The sequence below is a fragment of the Acomys minous genome (genome assembly GCF_964271855.1).
Source record: "Acomys minous genome assembly, chromosome: 8".
NCBI lineage: Eukaryota > Metazoa > Chordata > Mammalia > Rodentia > Muridae > Acomys > Acomys minous.
Window position 1 is genome coordinate 23,077,156 of NC_140489.1, and position 16,831 is coordinate 23,093,986.

The 16,831-nt window shown below is 37.1% G+C and overlaps 1 protein-coding gene and 1 long non-coding RNA gene across 4 annotated transcripts in view; one reads left to right on the forward strand and one right to left on the reverse strand.

The window, feature by feature from the left end:
• The window catches only part of LOC311602781 (uncharacterized protein), a 72,898-nt gene extending 57,034 nt beyond the window's left edge, over positions 1–15,864 (forward strand). For 2 of the 3 annotated variants that reach the window (XR_014780846.1, XR_014780847.1), the window contains 2 exons: positions 8,082–8,406; positions 9,864–9,928. Coding sequence is in view for 1 of the 3 variants with exons in the window: in XM_084791303.1 (XP_084647429.1) it covers positions 14,178–14,276; positions 15,746–15,781 (135 nt within the window). In the remaining 2 variants the exon portion in view is untranslated. Of the gene's footprint in view, positions 1–8,081; positions 8,407–9,863; positions 9,929–14,177; positions 14,277–15,745 lie in introns of those variants that run through there. The other variant, XM_084791303.1, reaches the window with a different exon arrangement.
• LOC311602784 overlaps positions 1–16,605 on the reverse strand; it is a 32,198-nt gene extending 15,593 nt beyond the window's left edge. Inside the window, exons 1-4 of the long non-coding RNA XR_014780850.1 lie at positions 16,086–16,605; positions 12,597–12,725; positions 6,264–6,449; positions 602–708 (exon numbers count right to left, since the gene is read on the reverse strand). This is a non-coding gene — a long non-coding RNA (uncharacterized lncRNA). The remainder of the gene's footprint in view (positions 1–601; positions 709–6,263; positions 6,450–12,596; positions 12,726–16,085) is intronic.
• Positions 16,606–16,831: the final 226 nt, after the last annotated feature.

A 16,831-nucleotide genomic window follows, 5' to 3' on the forward strand; every position in this document is an offset into this window, starting at 1 on the left:
TATGTAAAATTGTTTCCTCACATGGAGATTCACCCTCTGGTGATATGAGCCTTCCTTTCAAATATTCCCAAGTCATCTCTGATGGTAGGGAGCTCAGTTGTTCCTGATGGATATAGGGGAATATGCATAAGGTTTGGTATTACAATACAGACTTTACTGAGGCTCTGGTCACTTGTGGTTTTGGTAGACCCTGTATCTAACAAAATGCTAGAGTCCACGGGTATCAACTACTCTAGACTATATGTCTGCTGTGCTATAGCCTCAGCTTTACTCCAGGACATAGGTGTTCTTAGATGTAACCACCCCCTTCCACATTCCTCATTTCATCTCCTGGTGTCCCACATGGTATAACTAGACAGTAGGCAACTTGCCAATTTCCTAAATCTATAATGACCTTCTTCCACAATGCTATTCCATCACTACTATCACAGTGATGTTAACTGTGTAGCTAATATGGGACATCTTTGAAAAGCCTTAAAGTCTCAGTCTATCACACATAATAGGAAGAGGAATCAGTTGTTAACCTTTCAGTTCTGTCTGGGTGGTTCTATATGCTCATCTCGTCATCACTGTTGGAATACTAGAAAAGTTTACAACTTACCTTCTTCTGTGTTTCATCTCTTTAGGGCCTAGCTGCACCCCACTTCTCACCACGAGATGAGGATCTCATTCTTACAAATCTTTTCAATGTCATATTATCCTTTTATTCTTAGTAAAGCAAGAACAGAAAAAAAAGAACAAAATTAACTAAAACTGAAAGTACATGATTGAGTTATTCAAATCAATGATTCTTGTATGTATTCCACAAACAATATATTAATTATTCTTGGCACTTCTTTCTCATATCCCTGACTTCTTGAGTAACTCATGTTTAGCCCACACAGCTTCATAGTGGAGGAGGCTGAAGTTCTTCCAGAGAAGGAAGTGTTCAAGAACAGGCTGATATCACTATGTAGACCTGAGTTTCCTTAGGCAATCCTGTCATCAGGCCCTGTAAGCACAAACACAAGAAGTCACGAAACATTGCAAACAATTCTTATGGCACTTATTTCCATTCATACACTATATTCACATGCTACGGACACTACCCCCAATATACAACTATAACGTGGTGGATGTGCCATGTTCAATATAGGCTTTGATTCCCTTGAACATTATATTCCAACATACATTGTATTATAAATCCTGACTTATTTGATGCCTTCCAATTTCATATATACTAATTATCTTCTGCTTTCTTGATGTTAATGCATAGAGGGTACTCTTTCAGGATCGGCATTTCTCTTGACTATGGTTTGGATTTGTCATTTAACCATTCATTTTTCTGCTTGCCTTGAATAAACCTGCCCTCGAATGAGTAAGTTCCATGGGGCATCTCCCTGTTCAGCCATGTTTGTCATTTCTCTTACTGTCTTCCTCAACACTATTACTAGACCTTAAGTAAAAGCCACTATTTTCTTCTTTTTACATTTTCTACTGGAGTTATATTTATATTTATTTTGCTTGTGTCTCATATGTTATAATTCCATAGACATATTGATGCAATAGTTATAATTATTACAACATTATAATGCAATATAATTTGTAAACCAAGAAGCCTTCTGCTGACCCTCTTAGTGTAAGTTCTAATCTTAGGTGTACAAAGAATATCATGTAACTTGAAGTTCATAGAGATCGTTTGGAACATGTGTGTAATACAAGTATGTATTATATCCTATTGTTTTATTTTTGCTTTACTGGGTACCATCCCCAGTATGAAACAATTCTATACAATAAAATAGAAACACACTGTGAGAAAAACCAAAAGCTTGAACTGTGATATCACTTGTGTGCTGACTAGCATGTTATTAAAAAATCTCAATTACTCATTTAAGGACAAGCCTATTAATCAGAAACCATGGGAGCCTTCATTGTCCAAAGGATGGTTTTCAAGCTGATGACAGAGTTCCAACACTTACACTCAATGTACTTTGCTTCAACCCCATCTCCTTTCATTACTCATACCTTACTGTGGTATTATTCTATGAAACACTGTGAAGCTACCTGAGAATACCAATTCATTATATTTCGTATTAGAGTTGATAACATATTTTGACAAACCATTCTCTAGTTTATACACTCCTTTTCTATTCTTTAAGTATGAAGCCTATGGGTTTGAAAGAATTAAGGGAAACAGCAAGGCAAATAGTCCTCCACACAAGACGCTAAAATATAGATAGTTTGAACAGCCCTCGCTAATGTGACTCCATTTGTCAGCAGGTACCATCTTGAGTCTGTCCCTAACTTCACCTTTGTTTCTGGAAAAATGACAACCTGTTCCAGGAAAAGAACCACCTTAGGGCTGAGCCAATCATGGTACAGGGAGAAAGTACCTAAAGTCCCCAGATGTTATAGGTAGCTTGCTTAAGCATTTCAAGGTCAGGTTCAATCAATCCCCTAGTGCCAAACCAATCTTGCCAAATGTCAACCAATACTGTAAGTGACAAACTGAAAACTCCCATTCCTTGCTGTAACAGCAATAAAAAACCTTGCCTAAGGATGGTTTTCAGGGATCTCATTACTCTATTTGGTGACATTTGGGGACCACTATGCTCCAATTTGAATAAAGACTCTGCTTTCAGACTCCTGGTCTTCTTTGTGGACCTAGCGATCTGGGAAAAACAAGTTGTATATTAAATTTCAGTGTAAACAAAATAAAGAAGAGTAAATATTGGATGTAAAAAGGGTTTAAGTAGTTTGTACAAATAAAATTTGCATACAGTAAAAAAAAGATGCTATTTTTGGCAAGACTTGGGAAATACTTATAGTCCCTCAGCATGTGAAAATCCTAAACTATGATGACCTTTGAATCGTGTGCAAAAAGGATTTTGTAGAAACCATCCCACAAATTTGAGACTTTATTGATAGCAGCAGTATGGTTTACTAGGGTTTCTTTAAATGACTCATTTTCCATGGGTGATGACAACATAGTGTTGTATGACTAAAATTTCACTTTTTTGTCTATTCATCCAATTCTGTTTACCAAGAAACAGAGTCACTCATTCATAATTATTAAATATATTGCTTCAAATTAATGAGACTGAGCACATAAACTACAGAATTTGAAATATATACTCTCTCATGAAGAAAGCCATTTCAAACAATTAATGCTTTTAATTTTAACATTAACAAGTCCCATAAATCTCATAATCAAAATTTAATTTTATTTATATGTTTCATTAATTTGTGATGCATGCATAAGATTGAGCTTACATGCTAGACAAGTCCTAGATCATGAAAGTACATTCACAGACAATTATTTCTTTTAAAGATATATACTTTGTTGCCAGGAAGGCAATGCAGTAAATATAGTCTTCAATGGAACACCTCTTAGAAAAATTATAAACTTAAGTGTCTATTCATAGTGCACTATTCAATAATTTTTCTACTATACATTAACAAGATTTATGTTTCAACTTCATAAAAGACACTCTTAAATATACATACTTAAACATATGCCTATATAAAACTTATTCCCATGTGTTGAAGTTATCTACTTTACGAGATTGTGAGCATGCAAACATAGTTCTGGATTATATTCAACTGGACATACGTTGTTTTTTATCATAGTTTGATTTCTATTGCTATGATAAAGACTAACACCAATAACAAACTAGAGAAGAAAGGGTTTATTTGGCTTACACACCGCATGTCATGATGCATCACTGAGAGAAGTCAGGGCAGGAACTCAAACTAGGAACATGGAACAGGAATAGAAGCAAAGACCATGGAAGAATACTGCTCCATACTTCTTGCTCAGCCTGCTTCCTTATACCTCCCAGGACTATCTCCCCAGGGATGGTGCTACCCACAACAGGCTATACCCTCCTACACTAATCATTAATAAAAAAAAAATGTCATGCAGACTTGCCTACAGGCCAATATGATAGGGAAATTTTGTCAATTGATGTAATCTTGTCAAAACACAGTCCAAAAATGGAGTCAGGATAAAGGAATTCTTAGTGCTTGTAAGAAAATGAGTGTCTTATTACTTTAGTTTCTTCAAAAACACTGAATGGTTCTTGCAATATGATCACATGCCCCTCTCAGATATAGTGAATAGGAGTGAGCTTATTTCTAATTATTCTTCACAGTTGGCTCTTGTTATTTCCTTATATGCTTCTATGGAAAATATGTCTTGCCACATGTGGCTTGTCCTTATGATTGCATACTTTACTCATGTGATGCATCTAAATAATATTGGCTATTGCATGAGACTTTTGTCTGCCTTATTTTTAGGCCCCACTATCCCAAGGTTCATGCCACCAACTACAGCAGTGAACAAATTACTTCCCAGATGACCTAAATTTATGACAAGTTGACATAACAAAACAATAACCAAACTTACTAAAACATCTCTTCACTCTGTTACAGCAATACATCACAGAACAATGTTTTCTGTAAATGTAGGGAAAAAAGAAGACAGAAAGTAAACTCAGATGTTCTATTGAACCTTCATTAGGCCAAATATAAATTTTCTTTTAATTTCCCTTAAGTATAAAACTAAGTTCCTTTCAGTCACTGTCAGAAATTATTGATATCTGTACATCAGAAAGAGGAGATGTATATAGAAAGAAGACTAACACAGATTTAATATAATCTTTATAGACCACAACACTATATGCAGATACTCAGCAAAATGTTGGAATAGCTAAGAGACTATCCAAGAGAAGTTCAGCATTACTGAAAATGATGAATTTCAAAAAAGACTTAATTCACAGAAACCAAGTGTGGTAAATGCCCTACTGCCGATTTCATATTAGTTCATTTCAGGCCTCCTCCACCACTGTGTTGTTATCAATAGTCTAGGCACCCAAATGGAATTGTTTCACTTACTTAAAGAAAGAAATAATTCTACAGAGAAATAGTAAGAGTATAAACTCCTGCTATTACTACTGATGGAATCAGCCAACTGAATTTAGATCTTAATATTTATAAGTAATTATTTAACTGATTGCAGCTATTTGTGCCTACAGTGAGTTAAATTGTCCATCAATAAATACTATTTGTATTTTGACAGGAGAGGCAAGTTTTCACAGGTGTAACACATCTGGAATCATTCTCTGTTGATGTGGTAGTTTGAATGCATCTCTTCCAGAGCTCAGATTTTGTTAGCATGCTATTATTGAGATATAGTGCCCCGAAGAGGTAGTTATCCCAGGAGAACTGCTGTTTCTTTAATAGGATTAAAACTTTCAAAAGAGGATCCCTGAAGCATTCATGTAACCAATTCTGAGAGGGCATTGATCTTCAAGTGTTTGCCATCTAAAACTATATGAAAAGAAATTTTTCTGAACTTCCATATACTTGGGGATTTTTTTTATTTCTTTATTTGGGCAAAACTGTATCTGTTTGATCTCATTGGAAGGTAGTTGACTGTACTTCATTTAAAGTGTGATAGCAAACAAATAACCTCCAAAACATGTGTCAAGTAGACTAATAAGTGCTTCCTGGCATGCTATGCATTTGAAATGGGGCAATGGCCTTTGTGTGAAGATAACATAATTTCATATAACAATACTGCCACTTCTCTACTTTTACGTCCCCTCCTGAGAAGCACATCATAAGCTGAATGCAGGGAAAGCTGAAAATGCAGTAGCACACCTAACCTCTCAAACGCTATTACCTAGCAATGTTGTTCACTCCAGGATACAGTATTCACTGACATGATCACGGGGCTGTCAGGTGTCTACAGATGTAGATGTAGATATGTCTTCACCGCCTTGCAGGTCTACCACAAAGCGTGTCAGGAAATGGTAAAACTTCAAAGGTAACATTCAACAAATATTTTTATCAGTTTTGCACCACTGCCTTTTAAATGAAAGCCTAAGTATAGCAGAATTTTAATCCAGCAGAATGGCTGCTCTGATCACATCCAAAGCCCTCCTAGGTCTGTGTGATCAGGCTAGAGTGCAGACACGCCCCTAGTACACATCTTTAATTCCAAACAATAAAGGTAAAGTTAGTTTGTAGAAGGAAACACCATGTTTGAAAGTGATGTCTAATTGAAAGTCAGACAACATGACAAATGAGAGACTGAATAAGTCAGAAATACATTGTAATTAATGTTTTTTCTATTCCTACCCTAGCTCGCTCATAAAGAGACAAAGACTTGTTACATTTATTAATAAGCTTCAAGAGCTATAACTGGGCAGATATTGATCTATTCTAAGCCATCTATGCTAGTCTGGCCTATTTCCTAGCCAGGTGCCGCATCTACTTGCCATCTAATCTTGCCCTGATTGGTCTTACTCCATCGTTGTCCTCATTGCGACTCCACATGTTTTGATGCTCCTCATGGCTGGAAAACATCTTCTTCTTCTCTCTTTATCCTTCTACATGAGACCCCCAGACTGGGAACAGAAGTCACACCTGTTGTCTCTTCTGCCCAGTCATAGGTTCTTCAGCTTCTTTGTTAACCAATTAGAGATAATTGTGGAATAATTTTTACACAACATTGAGACAGGAGATTCCTCAATAGCAATGACAATACCAGTACCTGTTAGCATTTTTCTCATTATCAGTTCAGCATTTAACAATAGAATATACAGAGACACACCTTAATACAATGTGAATGAATCACCTCTACAGAAATAGGATATGCCTATGTCTCACAAGAACAGAGACAGAAAATAGAGGCAATTCAAGAGAATGCAGGGAGAGGAAGTTTAGTTGAGTTAAAGTCAGTCAGTTAGACTCAGTGGGGAGTCAGTGAAGAGAGAACAGAGCAGAGAGGGAGAGGAGGCAGTTTTAATGGGAGGGTTTTACAGTGATGGGTTGAAGAGTGAACAAGCTAAACACAGGTAAAGACAAAATGAGCCAGAGAATGAGAAGGAGTCAGAAGATTAACACAGATTTCTGGAGTTAGTTTGAGGCCAAGCAGAGTAATTTGCTCAGAAGTTAAGAGAAGCCAGTTTGAATCAGTCAGCTTGGTAAGGTATTTGAGTCAGAATAGCTGAGTTGAAGCAGCCAGGCAGAGTACAAAAAGAGCTAGAAAGGGTGAACTTATTTAGCAGTAAGTCTCATAAAACATTTGATTTTATGGAGGCTAGATGCTTCTAGGGCTAGGGCTAGGTTAGCAAAAGGAGACAGTAAGCCTCTGAGAGTACAATTACATTAAGCTAATAAGTGATACTTTTACATCTGGTGACCAATGTGACTGGAGAAGAAGAAAGCTCACCAATGTTCCAGAAAGCAGAGAACTTCTGACAGAAACATCACAGAGGACAGGAGACATCTGACCAAAAGCCCCAGAGGATAAATATACCTGGGATCACCTCTAGAGGAAGCGTCAGTTCTTTTAATATGGTTGGACACCCAGAGAGACGCAGGAGACTCTAGATACATGGAAGCTCTGAGCCCAGACCAAGGAAAGAAACAGTAGTCTCTGAAACAGAAAATCACAGTAAGCCATGCCAAAAGACAATTTTAATTATATAGACAGATGTTTCCTGCATTAAAACAAACGGAAAACTCCATTTCAGATCCCTTAAGAACAACAGTAGAATTTGAGGGCATAGACAATCTATCACAGGACTTATTGCAACTGTGACCACTAAAGTAAACCCCTCCCTATTTTCAATTGCAATCGTTCTATGTCTCCTTGATAAAAGGCTTGAAAATTAGCTGTACAACAAGAAAAAGTAGCTATGATGATACAAAGCCTTGAAAGATAAGAAGCAGAGGAAGTAAGAGAAATGCTTAACTGTGATCCTATAGTACCTAGTGAAACTGAGGATCAAGATACACAACACATTGGCAATGGGTAAGACTCCCGGATTGCTGTCATGGAATCCAGTTTGCTGTCATGTAGCTGGGCATGGAATGCTAGTTCCTGAACATCTAGTTTATATATGGATTTATAACGATCTAGTTGTGCCTTGATAAACAGAAAGGGAGAATAAGATTAGTTCAAAGACACTGGATTGTAGAAAGAAAAAAAAACACTGAATTAGATCAGCCTGTACTTTAATGATATTTTAACATCAGTATAGAAGTCAGGGAATGTGGTGTGCTGGGAAATATTGTCTATATTTTCACAGGTGATGAAAGAGTATAGACTCTATCAAAATTGATAAAGATGTGATCTGAGTAAGAGCTGCTTCCACATGAATGGCACAACTCAAGGAAGAGATGTAGAAAGAGAACAATGCAGAAGAATCAGAAAGAAGATGCCCCTCTCTCTGCATGGAGACAGATCAACAAACCACCTGGATGAGCACAGGTAGTCATCAGGCTTGCAGATTAGAAAGCCTGGATGCCGAAATGAATCTTGCTGGAGATAGATGATGAGCACTTCAGTAAGCCTCTGAAACGACAATTAGATCAGCCAAATCAAAGGCACTTTTGCACCTAAGTTGCCCCATTGTAAGTTACTAAAATATAAACTATAGGATATATTCACTCAACTTATTGTCATGTGTATTTATATTAAAGACAAGTAGTGTTAAATTTTGTTATTGTCAGTTTGTGTAATTGACATTGATAAATATCAACTTCATCTTATGTTTTGAGGGTTTTGTCTTTGGACATCATGAAATAGACATTGTCAACCAAAGTTTCCTGGTTATATTATTGTACACCACACAAATATGTAATGTCCACCTCATTTTGTTAGATGTTTTAACCTAAAATTCTATCTCATAAACTTTGGAATCCATCATTTAACTTTGATCAACACATTGATGGACAAATTAATTCATGTACCTACCTTTGTTTCTTTGGCTGTATTATAGCAATAATAGCAGCCTCTTTCACTGAAAATTTAGACCTCTGCTACAGCACCAAATTCTGTTTCTGTTTTTCTGAAAATCCATTTCTTCTTAATGTTCCATGTTATATGTAGCCCATTCCTCATATCAACGCCTATCTCTATTTTGTTTTCTGAAAGAAGGGGTATTTTGCATGGCATGCTACTTTGGCAAATCTTGTCCTATTTATATCGTAAAGAAAAATATAAATGCATATTTTCCTCCCACACCCCAGCTTCTGAAATAATGACTCTGAGGCTTAAATAGGCTTTACAAAAGCCTAGGCCAATTTAGCCAGGCATGTTCCCTGACCTGCTCATAACTAACATCCCATTTCCCAGTCTAAGTTCTGCCACTTGGCTAGTTATCTGTGCTTTGTTTCATATGTCTGTCTTCTTCATAAGCCCTGGACAAATCTTCTGCCTCTATCTCCTATAGATATCCTCTCTCTCTCTCTCTCTCTCTCTCTCTCTCTCTCTCTCTCTCTCTCTCTATCTCTCTCTCTCTCTCTCTCTCTCTCTCTCCTCTCTCCTCTCTCCCCTCTCTCCTCTCCTCTCCTCTCTTCTCCTCTCTCTCTTACTGGAATTGCCACTATTTTATATCCTCCTTAAGCTAACAGGCCATTATCTTTTTATTGCCAGGTTTTTGAAAAGGCTCTACAAGTCCTATAGTTTATATTCTTTAATTAAAACAGAATTATATCAGTTTCCCCCTTCTGCCATCCAGCTCCTCCCAGCCACCTTCCATTGAATACTTCCCATGTCCCCACCAACTCTAAAATTAATGGTCTATTTTCTCTTGATGGTTATTGCTACACATATGTTTGATGTGTATGCACTAAAATATATATATGATATTATGTGTATATAATATATATGCATACCTACATGTTTGTAAATAGACATATATAAGTGTGTGTATGGATTTGTTTTATATATATATATATATATATATATATACAAACGTACATATACACATAAATGTGCATACAGTTACCCTCTGCATTAGACAACAGATCAGGGGATTCACCCTGGGAAGAGATTAATTTTCTTCTCCTACTCCTGTCGTTACTAGGAGTGAGACACTGCAAAATCTGACCCTTCTACATAACATTTTTATTGACAGCATCACTGGCACAGCCTTATTTATATAACCATCCCTGGAAGAGATGGTCACAGCAGGTATTGTATAATATTTCTGTTCTTTCTTCCAAGATGTTCACTGAGCTATAGAACATTTCTTTAAAGCAAATGGAGATACTAAAAGACAAAAACAAAAGCAAACCCATAATAACGAAACAAAACAAATTAGAACAAAATGCAGAGATCAACAGATGGTTTGGGGTCTAGCTCCAGTTGATGCACCTTCATCACATCTCCTCCTGATGGTCCTATTTGTGAAGAAGGTTTATTGAGTGGGGTGACGCCTGTGTTTGTAAGCAGTGGAAGAAGAACACATGCAACCAAAATTGTTTTGACTGCATCAAAGTGAAAAACTGTTGTGCCTGAAAGAAAATTGTAAAAGGAATAAATCCATGGGTACAAGCAAAGTTCTTCTCTACTGAAATTTCACATATCGCTTCTTCCAGAGACATGGTTTTCTGGTAGTTCAAGTTTTTGGATTTAATTTTTTAAGTATCATTTAAACTATATACAATTACATCTTCTTTCTTATGTCCTTTTACTTTTAAGAACAATATTTTATTCAGGGGAACTGTGTTTCTTGGAATGTACACTAAGCATTCAGTATACCTCTGTCCTTGATTGTACATGGTTTAGAAAACTTGATCTGTTTTAACATGAGTGAGTATCTGAGTGTGAGACAAATCCAGTGCAGCCACAGAGAAGGCGGCCTTCATTCTTGTGATGTTTTAGCATTTGTTTATTTATTAGTGTTTTTACATAGGAATGACCAGGAGGAGGTATCACTTAGGAGTTACATTCCTCTATACCCACCTAAATACACACTGTGTAAAGACATTTTCTTAGGTTAAATATACTTTGAATATAACATAAAAAAAAGAGTGGTTCTCAACCTTCCTAATGCTGTGACATTTTAATGCCAAGTTCTTCATGCTGTGGTGACCCCAACCATAAAAAATTTTTTTTGCTACTTTCTAAATTTGCTACTGCTATAAACAAAATATAAACATCTGTGTTTTCTGATGGTCTTGGGCAACATCTATGAAAGTGTCAGTCAGTCCCCAAAAGGGTCATGACACACAGCTTGAGAACCTCTGTTTTAAAATAACAAATATAGAAAGAATTACTATAGTTCAGAAAATTTGCCTCATATTTTAAAGTTTAGATTCCATTTCAGACCTAAGGATTTATGTGACTTTGATCAAAGTACTAATCTTGTTACTGCTTTGGTCACCAACCACAATATCTCTTTTGTGCACTCTGCGAAGGTTGTCTTTGAATATTCAAATGCTGATTTCGGTATGGAGAGGATCTGATTACATGCTGGACTATGGTATTGTTCTGCATCTTATTTTGTAAACACTCCCTGCAAGACGTTCTGACTAGTTTAATAAAGAGCTAAGAGGCCTATAGCAAAGGCAGAAAAGGGAGGTTGGACTTCTTGGAAGAGATAGAAACCCTGAGAAAGAATCAGGAAAAAGGAGGATTGTCAGCCAAATGCAGAGGAAGAAACAGTGAGACTGAGAGGAAACAAACCATGTAGAAGAATGTAGATTAGTATAAATGGCATAATTTAAGGTAAAAGCAGGTTGGGAGCAAGCCTACCCTAAGACCAGGCTTTCATAATGAATAAACGGTCTCCATGTCATTATTGGGAGCTGGTGCTTCAAGACAGTGTAGTTATAATTGATGTTATGCTTGAAATTTTAAAAGGACTTAATTAAAATTAGGACCTGTAATAAGTTATTTATTGTGGATATTCTCTTTCACTAAGGAGATAAATTATCAACTTGATGAAAGAAATCACTTAAGAAAGGGTCTGTTGAATGTTTTGATACCATCATTTTATTGTAAACAAATTACTTATTTTTAGGAAAATATCACATTATCAAATGATAATCTATCAAAAGTACCAAATGATTATGAACATCAATATTGATTTGGCTTCATTTTGCCATCAAAAAAGCTTGAGTAATTTTCATCACATTCTATTAAAGAGATAAAAAGAGGAAGGACACAAGCAGGAAACACACAAGGAGAATGCATACAGTGACACCAGCCTTTGTTACACACACAATAGAAAGGACAAGACCTTCTATTTTTATTTAATTTTAATTTATGTGCATTGGTGTGAGGGTGTCAGATCTTGGAGTTACAGACACTTGTGAACTGCCATGTGGGTGCTGGGAATTGAACCTGGGACCTTTGGAAGAGCAGACAGTGCTCTTAACCACTGAGCCAACTCTCCAGCCCCACATAAGACCTTCTAAACCCAATTTTAGACTTCTTATTGGAAAAAACATTTTACATTCCAGAATACTTGATTTAAATTTATTGTCATTGCTGAAACATACACACAAGGCTTAAATGTTGCCATAAAGTTGTATGTGCAATTGGTCTACTAGTCATTGAATGGGTTTAGGGAGGTACATCTATTTTATATGAAATCCTAAGATTCAAGCTCAACATGTAGAAAGTGGTTATGAAACTATATGTACATTTTCCAAAAAAATTATGATTCTCTGTACAAAGCGTATCTATCTAACCCAACTTTGATTTTAAGTACTTTATGTTCAAAGTTAAGCATGACTTTGCTCATTATCTCAATGATAGTTAATGCTTGTTTTTCTCACACTCTTTGACAATCTGTAGACTTGAAACTTACCAGCTCACTGTGTGTATTTAAAAAACACAGAGAGAAGTTGTCAGACATGTGCACACGTGACTCCAGAGGTTCACCTTCTACTCTTTGGACATAGAGCTGTCATCACATCCTTCCAAAACACATTTTCACCTGCAGGAGCACATTCATGCATTCATCAAACTTATGTCTTGAAACATTTTTGATAGCACTCATTCCACTTTCAGCCACCTGTCAAAACAACTGCTTAATTAGGTTAAGCTGTCTGGCTTTGTGAAAAGGTTTACTGTGCTCAGTTGTCCCTGCCATAAAATTAATAGTTTGACCAACTTCTAAGGAGACGGATTTTTACACTCATGAAAGTCAAATTAAATCCACCTTTGCCGAACAGGTGAAAAAAAAAAATTGGCGTGTCTGAAACTTTGAAAGCAGCACTTCATTTGTTATAATTTTTCGAGTGCCAAAGTACAAATTAGGCAGAAGTGCAGCTGCAAGAGAGCCTGAGTTACAGCACGCTGCTCTAGTGACCCTCTTAGAGTGCAGCCAACTACAGGATGACAAATGGAGGGAATGACCGTACCAAAAATCTGCGTGGCCAAATTCTCAACCAAATTCCCAATAAGCAGTGAGTCATTCATTATATTAGTGTTACTCACACTCAATTATTACCTAGTCACAGCGCTTAAGGCCACGATTCTGGTGGTGTTTTCAGGACTCGTTTTCTTGCTCAAACTCTGGCAAGTGGAACCTGCTCTAAAGTGCGTATAATCTCATGCAGGTCTTGCTAAAAGGGCAGCAGAACCAATGTTCTTTTCAAAGAAGCCAAAACATAATTCATGATTCCAAGTATTATTAAAGGTGTATAAAGTCTGCAAATTGTTTTTACATTTTATTTGTGTTTGTGTTCAACATGGCAGATAGTTTTAGATGAGAAGATAACTATCAAGTTGTCCCTTTCTGCTTGTACATGGCTTATGGAGAAAAGACAGTTCTTTAGGCTTGCCCAGAATGATAGATGTGCCTTCTAAATATCCATTACAACTTGCCATAAGATATAGCTCAACTTTTCCAGAACATTAAATAATTTTTATAGACCATAGTTCTGCAAAAAGAAAATGTGAGATATGTTCTGAAAATGCTATATGCCTCACACTGTAGCTAACACACTTTAGAGACACAATATCCATTGATCATTTGCATTCCATACATCACTCTTATGACACCATCATCAAGAATTAAATATATATTTTCAAATGTTTACAGTATTTTTGAACAAATATATAATTCTTCTTGGAGTCTAGAATTTGAAAATGTTGATAAAATATATATAGAGATATGTTTAGTTATAAAATATCACTATATAAAATTTTAGGGTGGGTGCATGGAGGTGGCTAGAGGGACAGGACATGGGAGAGACTGAAAGGAGGACAGGAAAGGAGGCATGGCATACAATTATATTTAATTATAAAAATGTCATGTTTTCTGACCATTGGCTAGATCTGGGTGGGGGTTTAAAGTTTACCGCCTGTATTGTCCTTGGCTACTGCCTTAGTTTGAGCAGGACCCCTGGGCCCAAATCTGCCTACCATAATGTTCTACTTGTAGGTTTCTAGGACCCTCTGGATCCTTCTACTTTGCTGTTCTCCCATCCTTCTCTCATCCAGAGTCCCACTAGAATGTCCTCCCCTCTGTCCCAGTTTCCTGGTAAGTGATGGCTTTCATGGGATATGCCCCTTGTGCTAGTATGCAGATATAAGTGAGTATATACCATTTGAGTCTTTCTGCTTCTGGCTTAACTCACTCATTATGATCATTTCTAGCTCAATGGTCAGATCAGTCTCCACAGTTGAGTGGAGAGTGGGATATGACTTTCTCACGTACTCTGGTGCCTCACATTTGACCATGTCCCCTGGAGGGGGAGACCTGGTGGCACTCAGAGGAAGGACAGCAGGTTACCTAGAAGAGACTTGATACCCTATGAGCATATACAGGGGGAGGTAATCCCCCTCAGGAACAGTCATAGGGGAGGGGAATAAGGGGAAAATGGGAGGGAGGGAAGAAGGGGAGTGTACAAAGGATGGGATAACCATTGAGATGTAACAAGAATAAATTAATAAAAAATTTTTTTAAAATGTCATGTTTCTTAAAAAATTGAAGTACATACTACAAATTGTTTTTTAATATTAAAATACCCAGAGGGAAACCTCTACGATCCCAGATTTTCTTATGCAACTGCACAACAATTTACTCTGTAAAAATATTAAGAGAATGCATTATCATGAGAGAAAATGAAAGAACAAAATTTTACTTAGACTTTTTGTGTCAGTTTTTGCCTTTTAGTACTTTTGTATGAAGTTAATATTTTAAAGGGTAAAATGGCCTTTTACAGTACTTCACAAGAAGTATGATAAAATTTAATGATCTATGATATATTTTGATGGATACAGTTATATCATGAGAGAGAAAGAAAAAGCCAAACAATCTAGATAAAACAATACTGAAGTTTAACTTTTAATCTATCTCTCACATAAACTCCAAATACTTTTATGTCTCTAACATAAAATCTAAACTTGTTTAAAATTTGTTGCCTTTAATTTGTTCTTAGAAAACATAACTCTTAATTTTCAAAGGACAGAGACCATTTTGAGATACTTATTTTTAAATCTACTTTAGCAATCTTAGATGATTTCACTTAATGAGTATGCATTATCAGACAATCTTCAAAATTTTTATTAAGTACTTTCTTTGGATGTAAAACTGTGCTGGAATTATGACAGTGAATGGTCTCTAGATAATATTCGTATCCATGCAGTTTTCTGTTTCCTGGTTTTTATTTCTGGTGAACAGATTACTAAGAAATGCTAAAATATATTCAGACAGTCATATATGATGCTCTCAATTCAAATCTTTTAGAGTGTGAGACATAAGGATATGGCCTTCTGATATCAGATGCTGACCTTTTCTCCCATATAATGCTTGCTGCTACTGACATCACAGGAATTCCAACCATTTCCAAGTTTCTTCCCATTTAAGAAGAAACAACCCTGATTCCTTAAATATAGATATAAACACATGACCAATATAAACATGAGCAGAAAAAGTTGGCTGATGCCTTTGACACTTGAAGTACTCTATAGATGATACGTAACTTGTTATATCTTCTACCATTTCAGAGCTGTCTCAATGTTGGGGACGGGCTACATGGCTAATGTTCAGCCATCTTGTCAGAACCTAGGTTCCGATTACTCCAGAAGTCTGCCATTCACCAGAAACCAACTGACCTTGTCGCAGGTCAGCAGTTAGACATCTGTTGTGGTTTATTGTGGGGGTTGGTCATTCCTGACCCCCGAGCTACTTACTCCTTTTCCGGTGGGACTACTGATAAGATCAGATTAAGTGCCAGCTGCCTGTGAGCAGCAGTTCTGGGAGTTTTTCCCTGACTAACCAGATCCTTCATGACTTTCCTGGAATTTCTCTCCTGCAATTATAGCAGCTGTAAAGGTAGCTACCTACCTGCTGGAGCATTCCAGAGTTAGGTATCCATAGCAACCCTTGCTTACGGAAATACCGATGCCTCTGTGCCGATATAAACTCTGTGAAAGTTCTCAATAAACGGGGTTTGATCAGAATGCAGACTTGCCCCCTTCTTCTTGTCTAGTATTCTGTCTCCATACAGGAAAATTCTCCTCCTGAGCATTAGTCGAACCCCGGTGGGCCGGGGCATTCTGGGGCCCAACGATTAGGGCTCGGAGAATGGAGAATTTACCTGTCCGTCGCCCTTCTGGACCGGCCGGTCACCCTGGATCGCCAAGACCCCCCCAATCATGAGACAGATCGACTTGGATCGCCAAGGACTTCGTGCCTGTGAGACAGATCGACTTGGATCGCCACGGAATACCCACAGGTGAGACAGATCGACTTGGATCGCCGACTGCCCAATCGTGAGACAAATCGACAAAGGTAAGCAACACATGGGACAGTCACTCAGCAAACATGATTAAGGGGCTCAAAACTTCCCTCAAGACACAAGGAACGCGGGTAAAGAAAAAGGACTTGGTAAAATTTTTCCTCTTTATCGATGATATTTGCCCTTGGTTTCCCCCAAGAAGGCACTGCGGATGAAAAACGCTGGCGACGAGTGAGGGATTGCCTTCGTGCTTATTATAGGTCTTTTGGACCTGAAAAGGTCCCGGTGTCTGCCATATCTTACTAAAATCTTATTAATGATATTATTGGATCGCCATAGACTTCATGTCTGT